Below are 18,997 nucleotides of genomic sequence, written 5' to 3'. Positions count from 1 at the left end.
TCTTAATTCTTATTTAAAATTCATGCATTAATTATTGTGAATGAGTAATTTATTTTCATAAAAAAAAATCTCAATGCACACTTGGTCAGAAAATTATTTCTTTACTATTTGAATAAGAAAACAGGCGTCAAAAGAAAATAAACCGTATAAACGTAAGGGATTTAGCTTGGTTTCTTACAAGCTCTCAAAAGTTAAGTTCTTTAATCTATTTGGTCAACCGTCAACGTAAGGGATTAGCTTTACAATCTTATCACCTTGAAGAGTAGGTAAGTCAGCTTCTACAGGGATACGCTGAAGCATCATGGTTTTGTTTAAACACTCGTACTTATTCATCATTGTAGTCACCTGCTCTCTCTCCTTCTTGAAAATCGATTTCCACGTGTCATCCCGGCACTGAGTCGTCATTTTTGCTCTGGCCAACGTACGGCGCAAGACTCCGATGGCTTCTCCTAATTCCCCTTCCGATTCCAAGCTTTCAGCTAAGAGCATCCTCATTAGTGAACCCCATCTTGGGGTTCATAAATTTTTTTTAATATATTTTGATGGGACCATGAATAGTGATGAACCTCTATCTATTATGCTTTTTGCATTGGTGAACCTGAATAAAAAGTTCTTAGGAATAAAAGTAACAACAAACTAATCAACAATGTTTTTACAAGCACCACAACCTAGAACTAATCCCATACGTAACAAAACCTGAATTTCTGTTTCAAAGAAATAACAAAGGCGAGCTAGAGCTTAGTGTACAAAATAGGAAAAAGCATTGAACAACAACACATGAAATGAGTACAATTTTGATCACTTTCGAAGAGGTTTAAGGCAGAGCATCACCAGAATAATCACAAAACTCTGTTTTTACTACAGACAAACAAGCCAGCTATTATATGACGTAAAGAAGAATAAGGAATGCTTTGACCTTGAGCTTCAGCTACAATGGCCCTCCAATTCTCAGACCAAAGTCTACATATATTATTATGCTACTTGCTGCTATTTTCTTGTCTGCTGCTATATTCCTTCTCCAAGAATCCAAAACCATCTTTAGCCGATCCTGCAGATTCACCAGGATGTCCATATTATGCTTTCCTGCAGATTCACCAGGATGTTTTTTGCCTGCATAAAACGTAAAATCAATTGCAATACTCTCTCGCACTGAAGAACGAGAACCCCACTAACAACAAACTCTCCAACTGAATCCGGCAAATCAAGGCCACTAAACTCGAGCCCTTGGATTGCACTAGTTAAGGAAAGCATAATATGGACAAATACATACACACCAATCAATAAAATTAAAAACACAGTGAAATTGGCGTAATAAAACCAATCTCAAGCACACAAACTCACAACTCCTAAGAAGACATGAAACGTTTACCTCGTCAAACTCACAAACTGAGATTGGCCGACCACGAAACTGTGATGATGCATTAATTTTAATCAAACAAAAAGAAGTTTCAATCTTTCTAAATAAGAATCGGTTGTAAGGTAACCTTGATGACGCTCTTGAGGTGCTTGACGAGCTCCGAGTCTGGTGTGGGTTCATGAGAGTGGACTAAGTTCGATTCCAAACAACAACAAATCAGACTCTCTCTCCAAAAGCAGTCAAATTGAACTCACTATAAAGTGTGGAGGTGGGATGAATTACCGGGAGGATTGAAGAGAGCGGAACGGTTGACGGATATTGTTGTTCCGGCGGCGGTGGCGGCGGGATCTGACTCATCGACGGTGCTACTACTCGCCGAGGAAGGTGGATCTGGAGAGAGGGTTTTGAGAAGAAGGGAGGAGTCTTGGAAGAGAGAAGACGGTTAGGAGATGATGTTTGTGACGGAAGGAGAAGGCAGTGAATGATTGACACGTGGTTTGAACCCGTTTCATAAGTTCATCCATAAGGATCGGTTCAACGAATTAAAGCCATTTTTTATTTTTTTAAATCAATTCGGGCTTATGAACTTGAGCCCATGAACCCCATTACATCCTCTAATGGGGATGCTCTAAGTGTTTTCCACTCTTTAGCTCGTGCAAAGCTCCCAATGTTCTCACATAATCCTGGTTTTATAAAAATCACGAGAAACTTTACGTCAAGAACCTACTCAAGCTCTTCAAGATTTTGTGAGATTATGCGACAAATAAGAACTTACCAAAAAACGGGATGAGAGATGTTTAACTTGTGTGTTAGTTTTGGATAAGAGAGAAGCATTGGCTTCAGCAACAAATTGTGTAACACCGTAATGAAGCTTTGCCACTAGACTTGCACTTGTCCCCTTCTCTTCGGCCTTATTTGCCGTCGCAGCCTGTTTTGAACATGTTCATCTGATTATTTAAAGGATAAATCCCTAATAAACCTTATCAAAATCCGTGTGTGAACAAGTGCTAATTTGTTCATGTAACAATCGCAATAATACTTGGTTATATAGCCAAAACTGAAAATGTTGGTTATAGCCTTTAGTCACAATCTAGTGGAAGCAAAATGACAAAACAAAGCCTTTGTTCAAAAAAAATAAAAAATGACAAAACACTGACCTGTCCTTCAGCTAAACAAATGAGCGTCAAAGAAGAGCAAACGGGAGATGTTAACTCTGGGAACTTCTCAATATATGACCAATCACGATGATCAATCTTATTAGATACATAGTTAAAAACACCAGCTGCTTCTCTATAAGCCTTTGTAGATTCCACCATATCTGCTTTTAATCCAAATAAACTAAGTTATCACCCAGTTATAGAGAAAAAACATCGACAAGCTCATGCCTAAAAAAAATTCTTTAGTATGAGAAAGAAAGATAACCTTTGGAGACTAACACCATTGCTTTCTCCCTGAGCTTTAAAGCGTAGATAAATAATATCATATGAAGCTCAAACAACATATCTTTAGATTGGAAGAATGGTGCACTAGATTTAAATATACTCGCAAGGCTTAGACCATTTGATGACTTGCAAGCCAAGGTCAAACCACTGCTCCATCGTATCTTGAGATCTTTAATGAAACGATTGCTGATTTCTTGATTACATGGCTTATTCATGTGGTCTATCACAGATCGGAGAAGAATAATGTACGCTTTAATTCTAACAAGATCCTGGAAAAAAAAAAACAAGAATAACAAAATTAAATACCTCTAACTTTGACTAAGAAAAAACGAAACCCTAAATAGATGTTCATATGCCCTTTCAAAAAGATTTTACCTCTCTAACAATAGCCTCAACTCCATGGGAGCTTCTATCAATGGAATCCTCCACTTGTTTACGGCTCAAGCTTATGTTAAGTTCAGTTTTCGTTCCCTTTTTCTTATCCGTTTGCGTAAACTTGAACACATTCCCGAGAACAATCTGTTCAAAACCAGAGAGGGCTCTACTGTTAATTTTCTCGGACACTAATCAAAATCTAATACTACTAACAATGAAACGTTCGATGACAAGGTAACCGCTAAACAAAATGTACTAATAGTAAGTAGTAACGAAGGATAAAGGGAGAATTTTGAAAGTTTACCTTTTTTGTTTTAGGTATGGGAATAAAGTAACGCAGCATTGTATTTGTCTCGTTACAGACACTTAATAATGTAACTCGTAGACGAGAACAACACGCTAAAGGACACAAGAAGAGACAAGGAGGAAGTTTAGGATTTGTTGTATTTATATATAGCCAGAAAAATAATTAACTCATCCTATTCCACAGAGGAGTGGGAAATCATGATATTAATTAAATTAGCGAGTTTTAGGAAATTGTTTTCAGGAGGGTTTTCAGAAAATTCGTATAATTCGATTGTAATTATCTGTGAAAAAAAAATATAATAAAACTGGAATTCAAACAGGCATATGTTTTTTTCAGACCTTTAAAATCAAAACTACTTGTACAACTAAACCTAAATTATACTCTTCTAAGGAAATAGATTTGGTAACGTATAAGTGTAATGTAAGTAGTTTATTTGATGTATTTAAACTAATTAACGATATGATATTTCCGGGGTAATAGCTTAACAGAGAAGTCGAGTGAGTAGAGTCAACGAAAAAAGTTCAAAATTTACTGTTTTCACAATCGCATTGAGTCTCCTTTTTATTTTTTGAACAATGAACAATTTACTTGCCAGGGGCCCAGGGCCTAGTTCGTACATTCATACGATATATATAACAATATTTTTCAGTTATAACGATTAGTTGGATTTTATAACGAACACGTATGCGAACATGTTGGTCCGATTAGTTCTAACTGGAGGAGACTGAACAACCATACAAAGCCGCCAGGAAGACTGACGGTTGTAATGGAGTGTAGGGAAACATACATGTTCTGCGAAAAATGTTCAATAACTAAAAGGATAAACTTACAAAAAAGAACCACACTAGTTGCAAGACAGTAGACAAATTCCGAGTGCATGAAATGAAAAACAGAACACAAGAGTTCACACTTACTTACGTTACAAAGTCTTGAGAGTTCATAATATTGCATCAAATAGAAAACCAGGGAGAGAGAGATAGACAAGGATTTAAAATTTGTTTTTTTTAGCTGGACATCATCACGTTATCAATAGACTGAAGAGCTTGGTTTGCAAAAAACCTGACATCAACATCTGGATCCTCGCTTAGCTCCACAAGCCCTGGACGAATCGTCTTCTCTACAACCTTTTCACCACGATACCAGAAATTAAAACCAAACCATATTTTGATGTTCTGACTGATTAGATATACACACTTACCGATTGATCGACAATTGGAATGAGGGACTGAAGCACTTTAGCCACATTGAATTTGATGTTTGGAACTCTGTAGTTTGTGAAAACAAAAGTTGTTTATTTATACACTTAAAAGATGTTTGAAGAAAATTGAATAACTAGTTTACAAATGAGAACTTGCCTGTCTTTAGCCGCAGTCATTACTACAGGTAAGAGCTTAGAGCATGTGATCTCTGAGCCCATCACTGGTGCAAGAAGAGAAACCGCACGCAAAATGGTCATACGGTATAGATAATGAGGGTTGTTGATCATCTCAAGAACCTGCATAGCAGATTAATTAAAAAAGCATTGGTTGACTCACTGTAATAAGAAGGTAAATACTGATTTTAGACAAACCTGAGGAACTATATGTTGCATTGCCCATTCAGGACCAAATTCCTCAGCAAGACGCTTCACATTGTTTGCAGCAGCCTCGCGGATTGAGTGGACCTGAAGAGACCGACCATTACTTCAATTATTTATTAAGAGAAAACGGATTTGTTATTTAGACCTATCTTAGGTTTGAGAGAGAAAGTAAAACAAAACCTTGTCTTGTAACCATTGCATGCAAAGAGCGCCAAGCTTATCGTCAAAGAAGCCAACACCTAACTGACTTGCCAACAAAGGGATGTACTCAATGATAGCAAGTCTTACTCTCCAGTGTCTATCTTCCGCAAGTTCTACAATTGCTGGCAATAACGATTGCGATAGTAGATCAATTCCAATAACCTGCCAAATATAAAATATATATTGGATCATCAACTGAAAACCCATAACCAAAAAACCAAAAAAAAAAACAAAAAAGCTGAAGTCAAGTGAGAAGAGTAACACAATATCTGTGAAATCAATGGCATTAGACAACTTTTTTTTGGGTAACTTGGTTATAAGAAACCTGGTTCACTTGGTCGAGTTTGCTGATAATGTTCAAGCGGACATCCGGAAACTCATCTTTCAACAGAGAAAGGAAGATTGGAAGGAGATGCTCAAATGTTGCATCCTGCAATGAAAAATCAACGTAATAAGTTCAAATCTACAACATACACAATCCACTAAACTCCACTTTGATTTACTACAAACGATAACGGTTATGACTTATGAGCACTTTCCAGGCACAATTATTGAACGAAAGGATAAACTAAACTCTAATTTACATCTCTCCCATCACTGTGGAGTCAACAGCACACATCTATATTGGCTAACTCTCTTACCTTACCCAAGACCGGAGCCATTCCCATTATAACTGAGGCCAATGCAGATCTGACGTGTTGAGATGAGTCTGTTGATAGCTCCTACAGGTAGGATCGCAAAGTAACTATGAGTGATACGTAACAGCTTCTTTTCGTTGAGTCATTGATTATTTGAATAAAAAACACTGAGATTCTCACACGGGTCTCTTAAGAATTACCTTTACGCAAGGGAGAATGTGCTGAATAGCAAGTTCGGGGTTTAGGATCCGACAAAACTTAGTAACTTTTCCAGCAGCTGCTATGCGTACTTCAGCCTCATTGTCACGAAGTAGACGCACATATGCCGGCACCAGTTCCGTCCTTAATATAGAAAGCACAGTAAATAGTATCAGGAAGAAGGGGGATCATCAAACAGATCAATAATATCATACCTATGAAGAGGCATCCAATGTTTGATAAAGAAATGCATATTATCCAGACCTAAAAACTTTAGAAAAACATACACTACATCATGCTAATTCAAAACTCTTTACCTAGTAGGCTCAGGTCCCACGGCTTCACAAAGCTCATAGAGCTGATTTGCTACCATATAACGCACACGCCAAGACTTATCCTGCTCAGTGACAAAGTACAAAGATTAAACATCTCATAAGTGTAGCTTATCCAAGGATCATCAGTATAAAGACTATGCAATTAGCACACATAATCACCTGCGAGAAATTAACAATCACGGGAAGGATGTGCGCGACACAGTCCTGAGGTTCCAACAGTTTCCCAAGAGCAGCACAACCCTCAACCGCCAATAATCTAACGGAATCTTGTTCTGATATGAAAGACAATGAACCGTAAGATGAAATAATGTTAGATAACTAAATAGACATATGGACAGTCATATTCATCTTTAATGCTCAGCGTGTGATGATAACAAATACATGCTTAAACAAGGAGTAAAGCCAGAGTGTGAACCATATCAGATAAGAAATTACCATCTTGAGTAAGATCATCAAACATAGACATAACATCAGTCTTCAAATGAGCTGATTCAATAGTAGCAGCAAATTTCCCCAGATTGGTTGCTGCGGCTCTCCGCACCATTGGCATATCATCTTGACAGAGCTGGGTATATATTGATCTCAACTCAGTCTTCACCGTATCTGGGGCGCTAGGGTATGCAATATGGAAAACCCCACAAGCTGATACTCTTGCAGTGAACCACTCACCAGCTGCAAGTCTCTGTAACACATGGAGTAACTCTTCAGTAAATTCCTTATTTCAATGCAAAGTTTTTAACGGAAAAAACATGTACTTGGGTTCCTTAAAAGATGGCTAGTCACATAAACATCCAGAAAAACAAGACAGCTAGTTATGCACTTATATGTCAGACAACCTAGAAACCAGTATGGTCGTATTGTCTTCAACCTAGCAGTTGCCTATTCAAAAACTTTAAGAGTCTAACATAACTTCAATCTATGTATGCATATTGTAAATCAAGTCTATATAACCTCAAACTCTATATAAACATATGCATATTGTAACGTATTTCTCACGAGAGTCTAATATAACTTTAATTCTTTATATAAACATATACAAACTGTAACCAATATCTTATATGAGTCTAATATTATCTTGATCTTACAAAATACTTCTAGATCTTTTTCTTATCTTCGTACTTTCTTTCCATAATCTTGATCTTGATCTCCCAATTACAAACAAGTCTAACTAAGCCACTCCAATAACATGAGAAACGAAACGAAACCATGAGGTTGGGGGGTGTTATCCTCCTCTCTCTTAGTCTAACCTTAACCAAGGGTATGAAATGCTCAACCAAGTCACTCTCCTTCATCTGCGACCCGACTCTACAAAGCGACTCAACAGCTTTCTCCCTCACACAAGTCTCCTCAACCGTGGAGAGCGTCTCCAAGGGAGGAAGCAGAACGTGCGCGTGCTCAACGCCACCAACGTAAGGAATAAACACTCCCAGCTCCTCAGCCATCGCGAGCAGCACCTCGTCGTCATCGTCGTTGTTCTCGCTCAGGAAAGGAATCAGCTCTTTCCTCGTCCTCTCCTCGCCGAGAGCGCGAGCGATCGTGGAGAGCCTCCTGATCGAATTCAACCGTAGCTGAATGTCGTCGTTCTTGAGCTCGTCGATGAGGACGGCGATTGGGTAGAGCGGCTCGTCGGTCATCGACATCTTTTTCGATTTTTGACCTATACACATCGAAATCAATCAATTGGAGACGAACCTAACACAGATCTCTAAACAATTGTGAACGTTTGGAGAATGGAATGGTGAGAGATATTTTACCAGTTCGTTGCGCCTTCACAGAGGCTTGATGCAAATATTCTCCGATCGAAACTGGGACTGGGAGAGAGAGAGAGAGAGAGAGAGAGAGAGTTTTCTCGAAGCTTTTTTTTTTTTTGTAGCATCTTCAAGCGTTCACTGGATGGGCCTGAAATAAAGAATCGGCCTTTTTAAATGGCCCATTATATATACCCACTTGACGTGCGGGAATGTGTTTTTTTTTTCTTTTCTCCTGAGAATCCCATACTAACTTAGAATAAGAGCATGAAAGATAGATATGGTCCCTAGTTTTATCGGCTACACCGCAGAGAAAGCAAGTAGAACTAGAAGGGACACTCGTTCCTCAACTTAGAAGCATGTCTCGTGTTGGAAGCATATCTCTAACCGAGACCCAAGCTTCGGGATTCCAAATTTGAACCGAGGAGCTATACCATGGCACTCTTAGGGCTGAAGAATGTAAAGCTTCCCAAGTTTTAGAAGCTGAGAACTGACCAGAAGCTGTATTGACAGAAGTACTCCATAAAAAGTAATCATCTCATTCAGGGAGAAGCATTGGATGATGGGGGAGGAAGGCACGCACACAACAATTGAATGATTCGAAGATAACCTCTTGTTAAAATCCATGCCCATCACAAATAACCTGAGAAAACCGTACATAGAGAAGAGATATCAGAAATTCTAGGACCATTTGCACCAGTTAGCTCGAGCAGTGGACCCAATCCGGTCAAGTTATCGTGCCAGAACAATGCAGCCTCTCCCTACTGTATAATACATGACAGTAAAGGACGAGATACATGTAACAACTTCATTAGTCTTCTCTAAATCCAAGAATCCGAAGCAGAAAATTAGCATCCCAAAACAGATGATCAGCAATGATATTTTGCTTTGCCCAAACCACCCATTAGACCATCTACAATGGAGGTGTTGAACTTGAAACTGAGTTTCAACTGTTGAATATCCTGCAATAAGAGTGTTGAAATATTGTGTATATCTACGTGGATTCAACAAGTGTCGTAAAGTTTCAACATGTTGATAAAAATTGATATGGACCAGTTTTGACATATGGCACAAATTGATTAAGTAGAAATGTTGTTCAGATCTGTTTTATTTCTATTTTCACCTATAAATTCAAACTTATTTATTATACAATATCTTTATTTTTAATAATAAAAATTATATCAAAATTCATAACTTTTTATGATCTATAAATAGATACTACATTCGTTTCATTTGGATACAGAAAAAACATCATTTTTTCCTATAATCAATTATTTTAATGTTTTAAATCTTTTTTGTTAATTGGATCCCAGTAATAATCTTTTTAATAACTCAAAATTCTTCTTGTTAATATTTATGTTATTTTAGTTTTTAAGCTAATTAAATTCAAAAATATTATTAATATATAATTATTATATTATAAAGATAAAATAATATAAATTGCAAATTGTGGGACAGGGTGTTGAAGTTTTTTACACAAACCATTGTAGAGGTTAAAACTTAAAAGGTGTTGAAGAAATTAGGTGGATGAAATAGAAGATCATTGTAGAGGTTAAAACTTAAAAGCTGTTGAAGAAATTAGGTGGATGAAAGAGAAGATGATGTAGAATGTTAAAAAGAAAAAAAAAATAGGGTGTTGAAGATAAAATGGGTGTTGAAACCATTGTACATGGTCTAAGGATCTTGTTGCTGCAAAAAGCAGCCAAATGCATATTTGCATTGAAACAATCATTGAGAGCTAGATACAAATTGCATGATATATTTTATGTCAAATGAAATAAAAAACATTGCCAGCCCAGCAACCATAATCACGAATTCACGATTATGTGTGGCGAATTGACTAATCAGTGAGAATGTTGTTTTTGGTGAAAAGCAAACGGATAATCAGTCTTGGCTCATGGTTTATAGGGACCGTTGCGCAAACCAAAATTTTAGTTCCTTTGATAATTAAAACATAATTTTAGCTAAAATTTTATTTAAAATTGTACTTTAGAATGTTATTAAATTTGTGTTACAAAAAAAAAGAATGTTATTAGATTTAGATATGAAAAATATAAATTAAGAATTTTTGTAATACATGTATATTTATTTTTGTTCCTAAATTTAAAAGATAAAAAAGAAATTAAAAAGTAGAAAATTTGGACTCTAATATTATGGATCCGAAGCCTTCGCATTGCTCACTCGGATAACTGAGCCGGCGCTGCGGATAATATGGGAATTTCGCTTGTAGATTACCGAAAATGATATGAATATTATTTCCCATGCCACTAGGCGGGCGACGTTTTATTTCCTAAAGTGGCCCAATTGTGACATATTGACACGAACCGATACCACGAGGATCATAATGTTGGCTAACATTACCCAAAATGATATGATGTTAATTAATTAATATGTAGGTGGCAATTAGGTTTAGTTGGATTTCGCGTTTGTTTTTATACCTTTAAAGAGGAAAGAAAAAATAGATTTCATTTTATTTTCCTTTAAAGAGGAAAGAACAAAATCATCACCTAAAGTGGCAAATAATTCATAATTTCGGTCTTTTTTATAAGACCATCTCCAATGTATTTTGCTATTTTCACTTCTAAAATAGAGGAACTCTATAATAGAGATGAGATATACTCAAATGTATTTCTCTAAAATAGCAATCTTTATTTTATATAGTAAAAAATAGAGGAATGCTATTTCTTCCTCTATAAATAGAGAAAAAAATAAAAATCTCTATTATAGAGGAAAAAATAGAGATGGGTTGGAGCATTTTCACCTCTAAATACTATTATAGAGGTGAAAATAGCAATGGGTTGAAGATGCTCTAAGAAAGGATTCCGAACCGAAATCTAGACTAATTTTTTGGGGTTTCACTATTATTATTACATGCAAAACGTAAACGCTTTTGTGAATATAGTATGCAAATGATTTAATAATACGGATTCATAAATTCGGAAATCTAGTGTGGGCTCCGTGATTTATCTTACGATCCCAAAGTTGAAAAAAAAAATTGTTTATAATTTACTCTTGTTTATATAAACGTGAATGTGAGTCGTATGTCTCACCAACGAATTAATACTCTGAAGTGTAAACAAATGGCTAGTTTGTATATGGCGTCTGCTCTTATTTACCGAAATGCTATTACCCATAATAATAACTTTCGTCTTCAACGCTACATATGCCGATCCATGACAAAAACGACGCCCGATGATGTTTCTGTTGATGTCCTCCGTCGACGCTCCGGCAACTATCAGCCTTCTCCTTGGGACCATCGCTATCTCCTCTCTATCAATAATGAATATGCGGTAAAATTGTATTTACGTCTACGACGATATCGTATTAAACATCGCTTTCTACTAGTTTTTAATAACATGTCTTTTAATACTAGTTTTTAAGATTTATCAATAATACGATGCATACAGAAAGAAGAGAAAGTGAAAGCTAGAGATTTGTTGAAGGAAAAGGTGAGGAAGATGCTTGATGCCGAGACTAAGAGTCGTCTCGAGCAATTAGAGCTCATCGACGATTTGCAGAAACTTGGGGTTTCATATCATTTTGAGATAGAAATAGATAATATTCTAATGGATTTTCATCATCAAAATGGAAGAAGCGTCTGGACATGTGATCATGAAGAAGATTTACAAGCAACCGCACTCGAATTCCGACTTCTTAGACAACATGGTTTTGATGTATCAGAAGGTAAGTACCTTCATATTCAATAGAAACGAAATGAAAACATATGTATATATAAATATGAAGCTAAAAGAACCGTTTTACACCATCGATTTCAGATATATTTGATGTGATAGTCGACAAAATTGAAAGTGATACGTTCAAGAGTGACAATATAAATAGTATCATCTCTTTGTACGAAGCGTCATATCTCTCCACAAAATCGGATTCTAAAATGCATGATATTATAAGACCATTTGCAACAGAACAAATAAGAAAAACTGTTGGTGATGAAACTTGCAACCTTGAGGTGCGTGAGAAGGCGATTCATGCGCTAGAAATGCCGTACCATTGGAGAGTGAGAAGGCTAGAAACGAGATGGTACATAGATGCGTATAAGAAGAAACATGTCACGAATCTTGTCTTGATCGAATTTGCCAAAATCGATTTCAATATCGTACAAATTGCTCATCAAGAAGATCTTAAATATGTCTCAAGGTATTATTATAGAATAATAAAACAATATATTTTAGCTGATTCATATAGAAGCTTCTAATGATTCAATATATTAATCATCTCTTTAAATGACATGTAGGTGGTGGAAGGAAACATGTTTCGCTGACCAACTTCCTTTTGTAAGAGACAGAATAGTCGAGAATTATTTTTGGACCGTTGGATTAATTTATGAACCTCAATTTGGAAATATACGACGGATCATGACTATAGTTAATGCACTTGTTACAACGATTGACGACATTTACGATATATATGGTACTCTTGAAGAGCTTGAACTTTTCACTGCCATGGTTGATAAGTAAGGACTCTACTACTCAAATTTCGTCTTTGTTTTCTTGCTACATTGTAAAAGAAATTAAGGAGCATTGAAAATTAAGGATATTTAAATAATATTCGGTTTTTGTTTGAAAAAAAACTATCTATCAAAATGAAACCTGTTCACAAAGAGATTTTCATGAATACCATGTTTTAAGCTCCGATTTTTCATTAAAAATAACGATATATTGCTGAAATTATAAGGATTGTGCGTTTATTTTTTTTTATTTTTTTGTTCAAAAGTGTTATTTGGTAAACAATCGTATATATGGTGCAGTTGGGATGTAAATCGTCTCGAAGATCTCCCCGAGTACATGAGGTTGTGTTTTCTTACTCTGTTCAATGAAATCAACAGCATTGGATGTGACATTCTCAAATATAAAAATATTGACGTCATCCCTTTTCTTAGAAAATCGGTAAGTTTAATTGATTACTGAAAACTATTATTACTGAAATAATAAATTATAACTGAAAATGTTATTAGGGTTTTTAAATTTTTTTGGTGAAAATTAGTGGGCAGATTTATGTAATGCATATTTAGTTGAAGCAAAGTGGTACAAAAAAGGATACAAACCAAGCGTGGAAGAATACATCCAAAATGCTTGGATTTCAATTTCTGCTCCAACAATATTGATTCACTTTTACTGCATTTTCTCTGACCAAATATCGGTTCAAATCTTGGAGAGTCTGTCACAACACAGTCAAGAAATTGTCCGATGCTCGGCCACCATCCTTCGTCTGGCTAATGACCTTGGAACCTCGCCGGTAAACAATATATCTTCTTAAACATAGTCGTTATGTGTTCCAAAATACATTTTGCTATTAGCAAAACATCACAGGATAAGTCTTCAAACGCTTTCCATTTTGAGCAGAACAGAGAAGAGTTGGGTAAAAAAAAACAATTGCTTTTGTTTGATCTTAGGCAGCTGGTTAAGTTTATCATTCAGCTTTTTTTTATTTGAGCACCAAATTTATCTTTCAGCTATTCTCTAAATTTAAAACGAGACCCTTATAAAAAAAGTTGTAGAAAATTAAAATCTATACTATTAAAGCAGGATCCTATTGTGTTTTTTACCTAAACCTGCCCTTTCTTTAACTAACATTGTTTATTTAATTAAGGGCAATCAAGTAATATTAATAACAATTTTTATTGGGTCATTTTTTTAGATCCAGCCCACTGTCCACATCATCTCTCTTGGGCCATTTGAGCCGATTAAGAAATTAGATCTAATTCTTATTTTTTTCTCCAAATTCAAATAATTTATTTTCAACCATTCTTAATATTTTGTGTAGTGAACAAAAATTAATAACTTAATTATTATGTTTTTTCTTTTTAATATAATTTAAGTATTCATAAAAAAATTTGAATTTTTTCATTGAAAAGTATAAATCCTTATTAAAAGTATATAATTTTTTTATTAAAAATTAACCACATAATAAAATTAATATATCAGAGTTATACTAACTTAATTCATTAAAAATAAAGTTTAATTTTCTAAACATAAATACTCATTAGACCTGGACGTTCGGATACCTATTCGGGTACGGATCAGTTCTTTCGGATATCGAGTTTTTTGGGTTTTGAAATTAAACCCCATTCGGGTATTATAAAATTTCGGGTCGGGTTCGAGTCGGGTCTTTCCGGGTGGGTTCGGTTCTCATGCATAAGAACCTGCAAAATAACCAAATAACCAAAGTATCTAACGGGTTCAGTTATTTGTACTCAAAGTAACCAAAGTATCTGATTCGGTTAAAATTTTTGTATCCAAATTATTCAAAAGTAACCAAAAATATACATTTTATACAGTTTTTTGGGTAAACTTTTATCCAAACTATCATATTTTATCCAAAAATACTCAAAAGTACCGAAAATAACTACTATGGTTAACTTATAATATTAATTTAAAAATTAAAATAATTATAAATATAATTATAACATATATTTTTAGATATATTTCGGATTCGGGTACTCATTTGGTTCTCGGTTCGGGTCGGATTCGGGACCGGTTCTTCGGATATAGCAATTTAGAACTCATTCGGATATTTACCCCGGGTCTGATCGGGTTCGGGACCCTGATTTTCGGGTCGGTTTCGGGTTGGTTCTTCGGGTCCGAATATTGTGCTCTGGCCTATACTCTTTTAAAATGAAAAACGATAAAGAAAAATAAAAAAGCTTAAGTTTTTTATAAAAAAACAAATATATAAAAATATGACATTTACTAAATATTTGTCAATTTTTTAAGAAAATAAAGGAAAATAAACCCGCGCTTTGAAAGCGCGGATCAAAATCTAGTATAGATATTAATATACGTGGTCTTTCTGACTCTCTAGGCATGCACATTTTAGGCTATGGTTTTATATCCGTGTATGCTAGCGAATGAGTGTGACAGTGTGTTTGTTTGTGATGGAAGGATGAATTGGCGAGAGGAGACGTTCTCAAATCGGCCCAATGTTACATGCACGAGACGGGAGCATCGGAGGAAGAGGCACACGCACACGTGCAGCAGATGATCTGTGAGACGTGGGATGAAATGAACTACGAAACAAAAACGGCACGGACTTCTTCGTTACTGTCTCGAGGTTTTATGGAAGCCGCAGTGAACCTGGCACGCATGTCGCAGTGCATGTATCAATACGGCGATGGTCATGGTTGTCCCAACAAAGCGAAAACCGTTGAGCGTGTCAGGGCCTTGCTTGTTAATCCAGTCCCGTTAGATGGACTTGAATAAAACTAACTTTCATTTTCAAGCCAGTCTTACTTTATGCAATGGTTTAACTAAGCTTCGGGGATTATACTGTCAATACACTGAATCATACCATGGAAACGATGCATATATCTCTTTTCGGCTACAACGAAGGCATGCAAAATAACACAAAACAAAGAAACATAGCTAATCATAAGAAACATGCATTTAAATCACAAGATTCTGCAGATTCAGCTACTATATGAATCATTAGAAGCTTCAACTTTTAACTATGCACTGACAACTTCTACGTTCCAAAGCAGAAATCAAGAATGAAGATATGTGCAATGAATTTAAAAAATGCTCATAAAATCCAATGAGAAGGTTAACTAAATAACTATTTCCCTTGCAGTCTGACCTTTAGTCACAATGAATACGTAAACCTAAAGACCTCTACCCCAAAAAGGTAAAATATCCACAGCAACTAAAGTTGTAGCCATATCATTGAGAAGAGAAGCACAGTTAGTGAACTAAACCCTAACTTGCAGGAGGAGAGAGGGAACAGCCCTACAACAGATAAAAGTCACAGTTAGTGAACTAAACCACAAGGAGATCGAGTAAAAAGAGAGGCCTATTCAATTGGACAAAGAAATGCAATTTAATCTCAATATCTAAAATAGGGCTGGGCAAAAAATCCGAACCCGAAAAACCAAACCGAACCCGATCCGAAAAAGTACCACCGAACCCGAACCGAAATTGATTAAATATCCGAACGGGTTCAAAATTTCGGTATTTAAAGAACCGAAACCGAACCCGATCCGAACCGAAATATTTTGGGTACCCGAATGTATCCAAAATAAATTTATATACTTAAATATATACATTATTTTTATATATAATGTATATTAAAAATATTAAAAATATATAAGATACCTTTAAGTTTTCCAGAATACTCGGAAAATATATGCAAATAGTCAAAAATAAATGTTTAAAATAGCTAAAGTATACTGAAAACACCAAAATAGTTAAATATCTATTGATTTTTTTATCCAAATATTCAAAGAAAACCAATTTATATGTTAAATTAAGGTATCCCTTTCTTATTAATAGAGAAACATTTTAGGAGAGTAACCTTTAATTTGTAACTTATTTACAACCATGTCATTTTGCTTATGTGTCAAGCTCACAATCTTTCTCAACCAAGCTATTTAAAAACCCTTTCATTACTAGAAGATTTACAGCTAATACCACTGGTCTAAATAGTTTTGTCCGACATAATTTACTTCAATATAATGATTGTTCTATCTATTAATAACCGACAGTTTATTAGAACATACCAAACTGGTTTTCACTTTGTTTGATCAGACCTAACATCATTGTCAACCGTGCATCCCTTATTACATTTGTACCAACAATACGACAATTTGATTTATTATTCTGCTCAAAGCCACTTTACATGATAGAGCTGTTTAATAATAGCAACCATGTTAGAAAGCTTTACCGATTTTTTTTTGCAAAACACAATCCAATAGTGAAAAGAGTCTTATGTACCAGAGCTCCACCATCTCTCACATACTGTTTCAGCCATTTATATTTGGTGTACAAGATTAAATTAATTGATGCATTACAATGGTGAAACTTGGGGTAATTTCAGGCATCATACATTTCCAGGCAGCACCAATGGTGTAACTATATATATCACCATCTGTTTCAACCATTAAGATTTGTGGTTAAATAAAGATTTAGGATTTAAGAAAATTATTGATGCGTTGTGTTTGATCAATAACCATTTTAATATCATTGATTTAGTGTACTATTGTATTGCATGGTTTACTTAAAAGTTAAAACCAATTTGACCCGATGTTTGATTTTGTTTTCAAAAAAAGGCATCAAAGGTAACTTGAATCATGTAATTTATTTGCTCAATGTTTGAATTCTTCGAAATACTGAAAAAAATATTAATAATAATAATTAAACTTGGTTCCCAAGCTCATCAGTTTTACGTATGCAAGTAAATAGAGATAACGTTTTCTCAAAAAAAAAAGAGTAAATAAAAAAAATAATGATGCAATTTTATTGTCTGTTCATTAGATATTATTGTCTTAGGTGAAAGTTTCCTATATTGCTATTGCTAATTATGAATCATTTAAGCAAAATTTACTCATTAATATAATAACACATAGCTTTCTCATCAAGGCCTACGAATACTATATATACACTCTGTTTACAGGTGAAAATTAAATTTCTATACTCAAATAAGGCTAATATTGATGCGTAATTTGATTATGTCAATATTCTAATTTAATGTAATTGATAATCTATGTTTACAGATTGATTCCATATTATTTTGCAATTAATTCTAGATTCACTTTCTACATTCTATATAATAGAAAGAGGAACGACCGGATTAATCATATATTCATTTCAAACAGAAAATAAACTATTTCTCTAACACATGTAATTGGCGATGGCTGCGATTAATTTAATTTGTTATTTGAAGCCTTTCAAATCCATGTGAAAGATAGTGAAATTATTGTCTCTAGAAACAATATTCTGTTTCTGGAGGTGAGAATATTTAAATGGTTTTAGTCGATAGTAGAGTAAGTTTTATATTGTCTTATTTTCCTGAACTTTAGTTTTATGTGTTGCTATACATGCCATGGTTTCTTACTATTATGTTTGTTTTTTGTTTGACACAGCATGACAAGATTCATGCAACCGTGAAAAAGACTAGGTGGGACAAACTTTAGTATCCTTGAATCAGTACCAAAACTATTACACAACTACTTAGAAAGTATGAATCTAACCTTTGGATCGGCAGCCATATATTTCTTTGAAACAGAAGAAGGCATGGCCACATATTTATGAGAAGCTCTTTATTCTAAATTCATGTCCAAATAGAATACATCTGAAAAGAATCTTAGTAAATATCTTGCTTATTATATAAAAACAGAAAACAATGATGGTTACAATAACTTACTGATCCCTATAAGAGAAATTATTATAATCACTGGTTTGTTTTTGTCACAAAGGATTTTTGTATATTATTAAGTATACTTGGAGAAAATTTGTTTAAAAAATTGTTTGTTACCTTCACTAATAGCGAGTATTGTTTGGTGAAACTATTAGTTCTGCTATGCATGTCGTACTCTTACTTTTTCTCCTCTTATGTGTTTCACCGAAAGCAATATGTCATTGTTCAATATTAGAGACTGCCGGTTTGAAATCATCAGTGATTATAAAATATCTGTCCACCACCTGGATAAAAACAGAGATGAAAGGCAATTGAGTAACAATAATTTAAGAAAGATCAGTAAGTATTGAATCGCAAATTACTTTTTGTTTATTGAAATATAAAAGTTCTTTTACCCTTTCTGGTTATGAAATAAGTAAGGAGCAATGGAAAAAGGACATGCACCCACTGTAACACATAAATCCAGCAAATTTACATGAACTTCAATGACTGTCGGAAACACATGATGTAGTGAAACGAGAAAGAAACAGAAACTGAAGGTGAGAGTACGAGCTTGAAGAAGAATCATGTGTGCAAGAATCTCAGACGATTGTGTGTAAAGCGATTGTGTTGATTTCGTCAAAGAAGCTAATCCCCTCTTTAGTAGATTTTTCGGAAATGTGCGATTGATT

The 18,997-nt window shown here is 34.8% G+C and overlaps 4 protein-coding genes and 1 long non-coding RNA gene across 9 annotated transcripts; 1 reads left to right on the top strand and 4 right to left on the bottom strand.

The window, feature by feature from the left end:
* Positions 1–127: 127 nt before the first annotated feature.
* Positions 128–3,762, bottom strand: LOC108837295 (uncharacterized). Of its 2 annotated transcripts, none has more exons than XM_057008629.1 (7): positions 3,479–3,762; positions 3,175–3,318; positions 2,780–3,068; positions 2,515–2,678; positions 2,133–2,285; positions 1,991–2,040; positions 128–484 (listed from the first exon to the last, which is right to left on the bottom strand). In XM_057008629.1, exons 1-7 carry the CDS (start codon positions 3,515–3,517, stop codon positions 214–216), a joined length of 1,110 nt encoding a protein of 369 aa, XP_056864609.1. In that variant the 5' UTR covers positions 3,518–3,762; the 3' UTR covers positions 128–213. The 2 variants fall into 2 exon arrangements, with proteins under 2 accessions (XP_056864609.1, XP_056864610.1); XM_057008630.1 differs by having other exon boundaries at positions 2,515–2,675; positions 3,479–3,750.
* Positions 745–1,984, bottom strand: LOC130511536 (uncharacterized). 2 transcript variants are annotated; one of them, XR_008945013.1, is made up of 4 exons: positions 1,640–1,984; positions 1,485–1,546; positions 1,370–1,408; positions 745–1,110 (listed from the first exon to the last, which is right to left on the bottom strand). XR_008945013.1 is itself a non-coding variant. In XM_057008631.1 (4 exons), exons 1-4 carry the CDS (start codon positions 1,712–1,714, stop codon positions 1,057–1,059), a joined length of 354 nt encoding a protein of 117 aa, XP_056864611.1. In that variant the 5' UTR covers positions 1,715–1,984; the 3' UTR covers positions 745–1,056. The 2 variants fall into 2 exon arrangements, 1 of the variants encoding a protein (XP_056864611.1); XM_057008631.1 differs by having other exon boundaries at positions 745–1,234.
* A 509-nt stretch (positions 3,763–4,271) lies between the features above and the next one.
* Positions 4,272–8,341, bottom strand: LOC108855300 (serine/threonine-protein phosphatase 2A 65 kDa regulatory subunit A beta isoform). Its single transcript, XM_018629084.2, has 13 exons — positions 8,187–8,341; positions 7,680–8,089; positions 6,868–7,114; positions 6,592–6,704; positions 6,415–6,494; positions 6,100–6,241; positions 5,903–5,983; positions 5,587–5,691; positions 5,241–5,423; positions 5,052–5,144; positions 4,837–4,976; positions 4,680–4,746; positions 4,272–4,605 (listed from the first exon to the last, which is right to left on the bottom strand). Exons 2-13 carry the CDS (start codon positions 8,070–8,072, stop codon positions 4,486–4,488), a joined length of 1,764 nt encoding a protein of 587 aa, XP_018484586.1. The 5' UTR covers positions 8,073–8,089; positions 8,187–8,341; the 3' UTR covers positions 4,272–4,485.
* Positions 8,342–11,215: 2,874 nt separating this feature from the next.
* Positions 11,216–15,461, top strand: LOC108851939 (1,8-cineole synthase 1, chloroplastic-like). Its single transcript, XM_018625417.2, has 7 exons — positions 11,216–11,470; positions 11,588–11,864; positions 11,957–12,335; positions 12,433–12,651; positions 12,946–13,084; positions 13,182–13,433; positions 15,080–15,461. Exons 1-7 carry the CDS (start codon positions 11,222–11,224, stop codon positions 15,395–15,397), a joined length of 1,833 nt encoding a protein of 610 aa, XP_018480919.2. The 5' UTR covers positions 11,216–11,221; the 3' UTR covers positions 15,398–15,461.
* A 5-nt stretch (positions 15,462–15,466) lies between these two features.
* LOC130511678 (uncharacterized) lies at positions 15,467–18,997 on the bottom strand. 3 transcript variants are annotated; one of them, XR_008945165.1, is made up of 4 exons: positions 18,722–18,997; positions 18,444–18,610; positions 18,160–18,260; positions 15,467–17,057 (listed from the first exon to the last, which is right to left on the bottom strand). It is a non-coding gene; the product is annotated as an uncharacterized LOC130511678 (long non-coding RNA). The 3 variants fall into 3 exon arrangements; XR_008945166.1 differs by having other exon boundaries at positions 15,467–15,919; XR_008945164.1 differs by having other exon boundaries at positions 15,467–18,260.

Source organism: Raphanus sativus, chromosome 4 (genome assembly GCF_000801105.2).
Source record: "Raphanus sativus cultivar WK10039 chromosome 4, ASM80110v3, whole genome shotgun sequence".
In the NCBI taxonomy this organism is placed as follows: Eukaryota; Viridiplantae; Streptophyta; class Magnoliopsida; order Brassicales; family Brassicaceae; genus Raphanus; species Raphanus sativus.
This window is presented reverse-complemented; position numbering and strand designations above follow the sequence as displayed.

Coding starts and splice junctions, on each gene's coding strand:
- LOC130511536 (XM_057008631.1), bottom strand. CDS start 1,714: ATGAGTCAGATCCCGCCGCCACCGCCGCCGGAACAACAATATCCGTCA. Junction 1,547..1,639: donor CGCTCTCTTCAATCCTCCCG/GTAATTCATCCC, acceptor AATCGAACTTAG/TCCACTCTCATGAACCCACA. Junction 1,409..1,484: donor ACCTCAAGAGCGTCATCAAG/GTTACCTTACAA, acceptor GCATCATCACAG/TTTCGTGGTCGGCCAATCTC.
- LOC108851939 (XM_018625417.2), top strand. CDS start 11,222: ATGTCTCACCAACGAATTAATACTCTGAAGTGTAAACAAATGGCTAGT. Junction 11,865..11,956: donor TGGTTTTGATGTATCAGAAG/GTAAGTACCTTC, acceptor CATCGATTTCAG/ATATATTTGATGTGATAGTC. Junction 12,652..12,945: donor TTCACTGCCATGGTTGATAA/GTAAGGACTCTA, acceptor TATATGGTGCAG/TTGGGATGTAAATCGTCTCG.
- LOC108837295 (XM_057008629.1), bottom strand. CDS start 3,517: ATGCTGCGTTACTTTATTCCCATACCTAAAACAAAAAAG. Junction 3,319..3,478: donor CCATACCTAAAACAAAAAAG/GTAAACTTTCAA, acceptor GGTTTTGAACAG/ATTGTTCTCGGGAATGTGTT. Junction 2,041..2,132: donor ATCTCTCATCCCGTTTTTTG/GTAAGTTCTTAT, acceptor TTATAAAACCAG/GATTATGTGAGAACATTGGG.
- LOC108855300 (XM_018629084.2), bottom strand. CDS start 8,072: ATGTCGATGACCGACGAGCCGCTCTACCCAATCGCCGTCCTCATCGAC. Junction 4,977..5,051: donor TGCAACATATAGTTCCTCAG/GTTTGTCTAAAA, acceptor TCTGCTATGCAG/GTTCTTGAGATGATCAACAA. Junction 4,606..4,679: donor TTCCAATTGTCGATCAATCG/GTAAGTGTGTAT, acceptor CGTGGTGAAAAG/GTTGTAGAGAAGACGATTCG.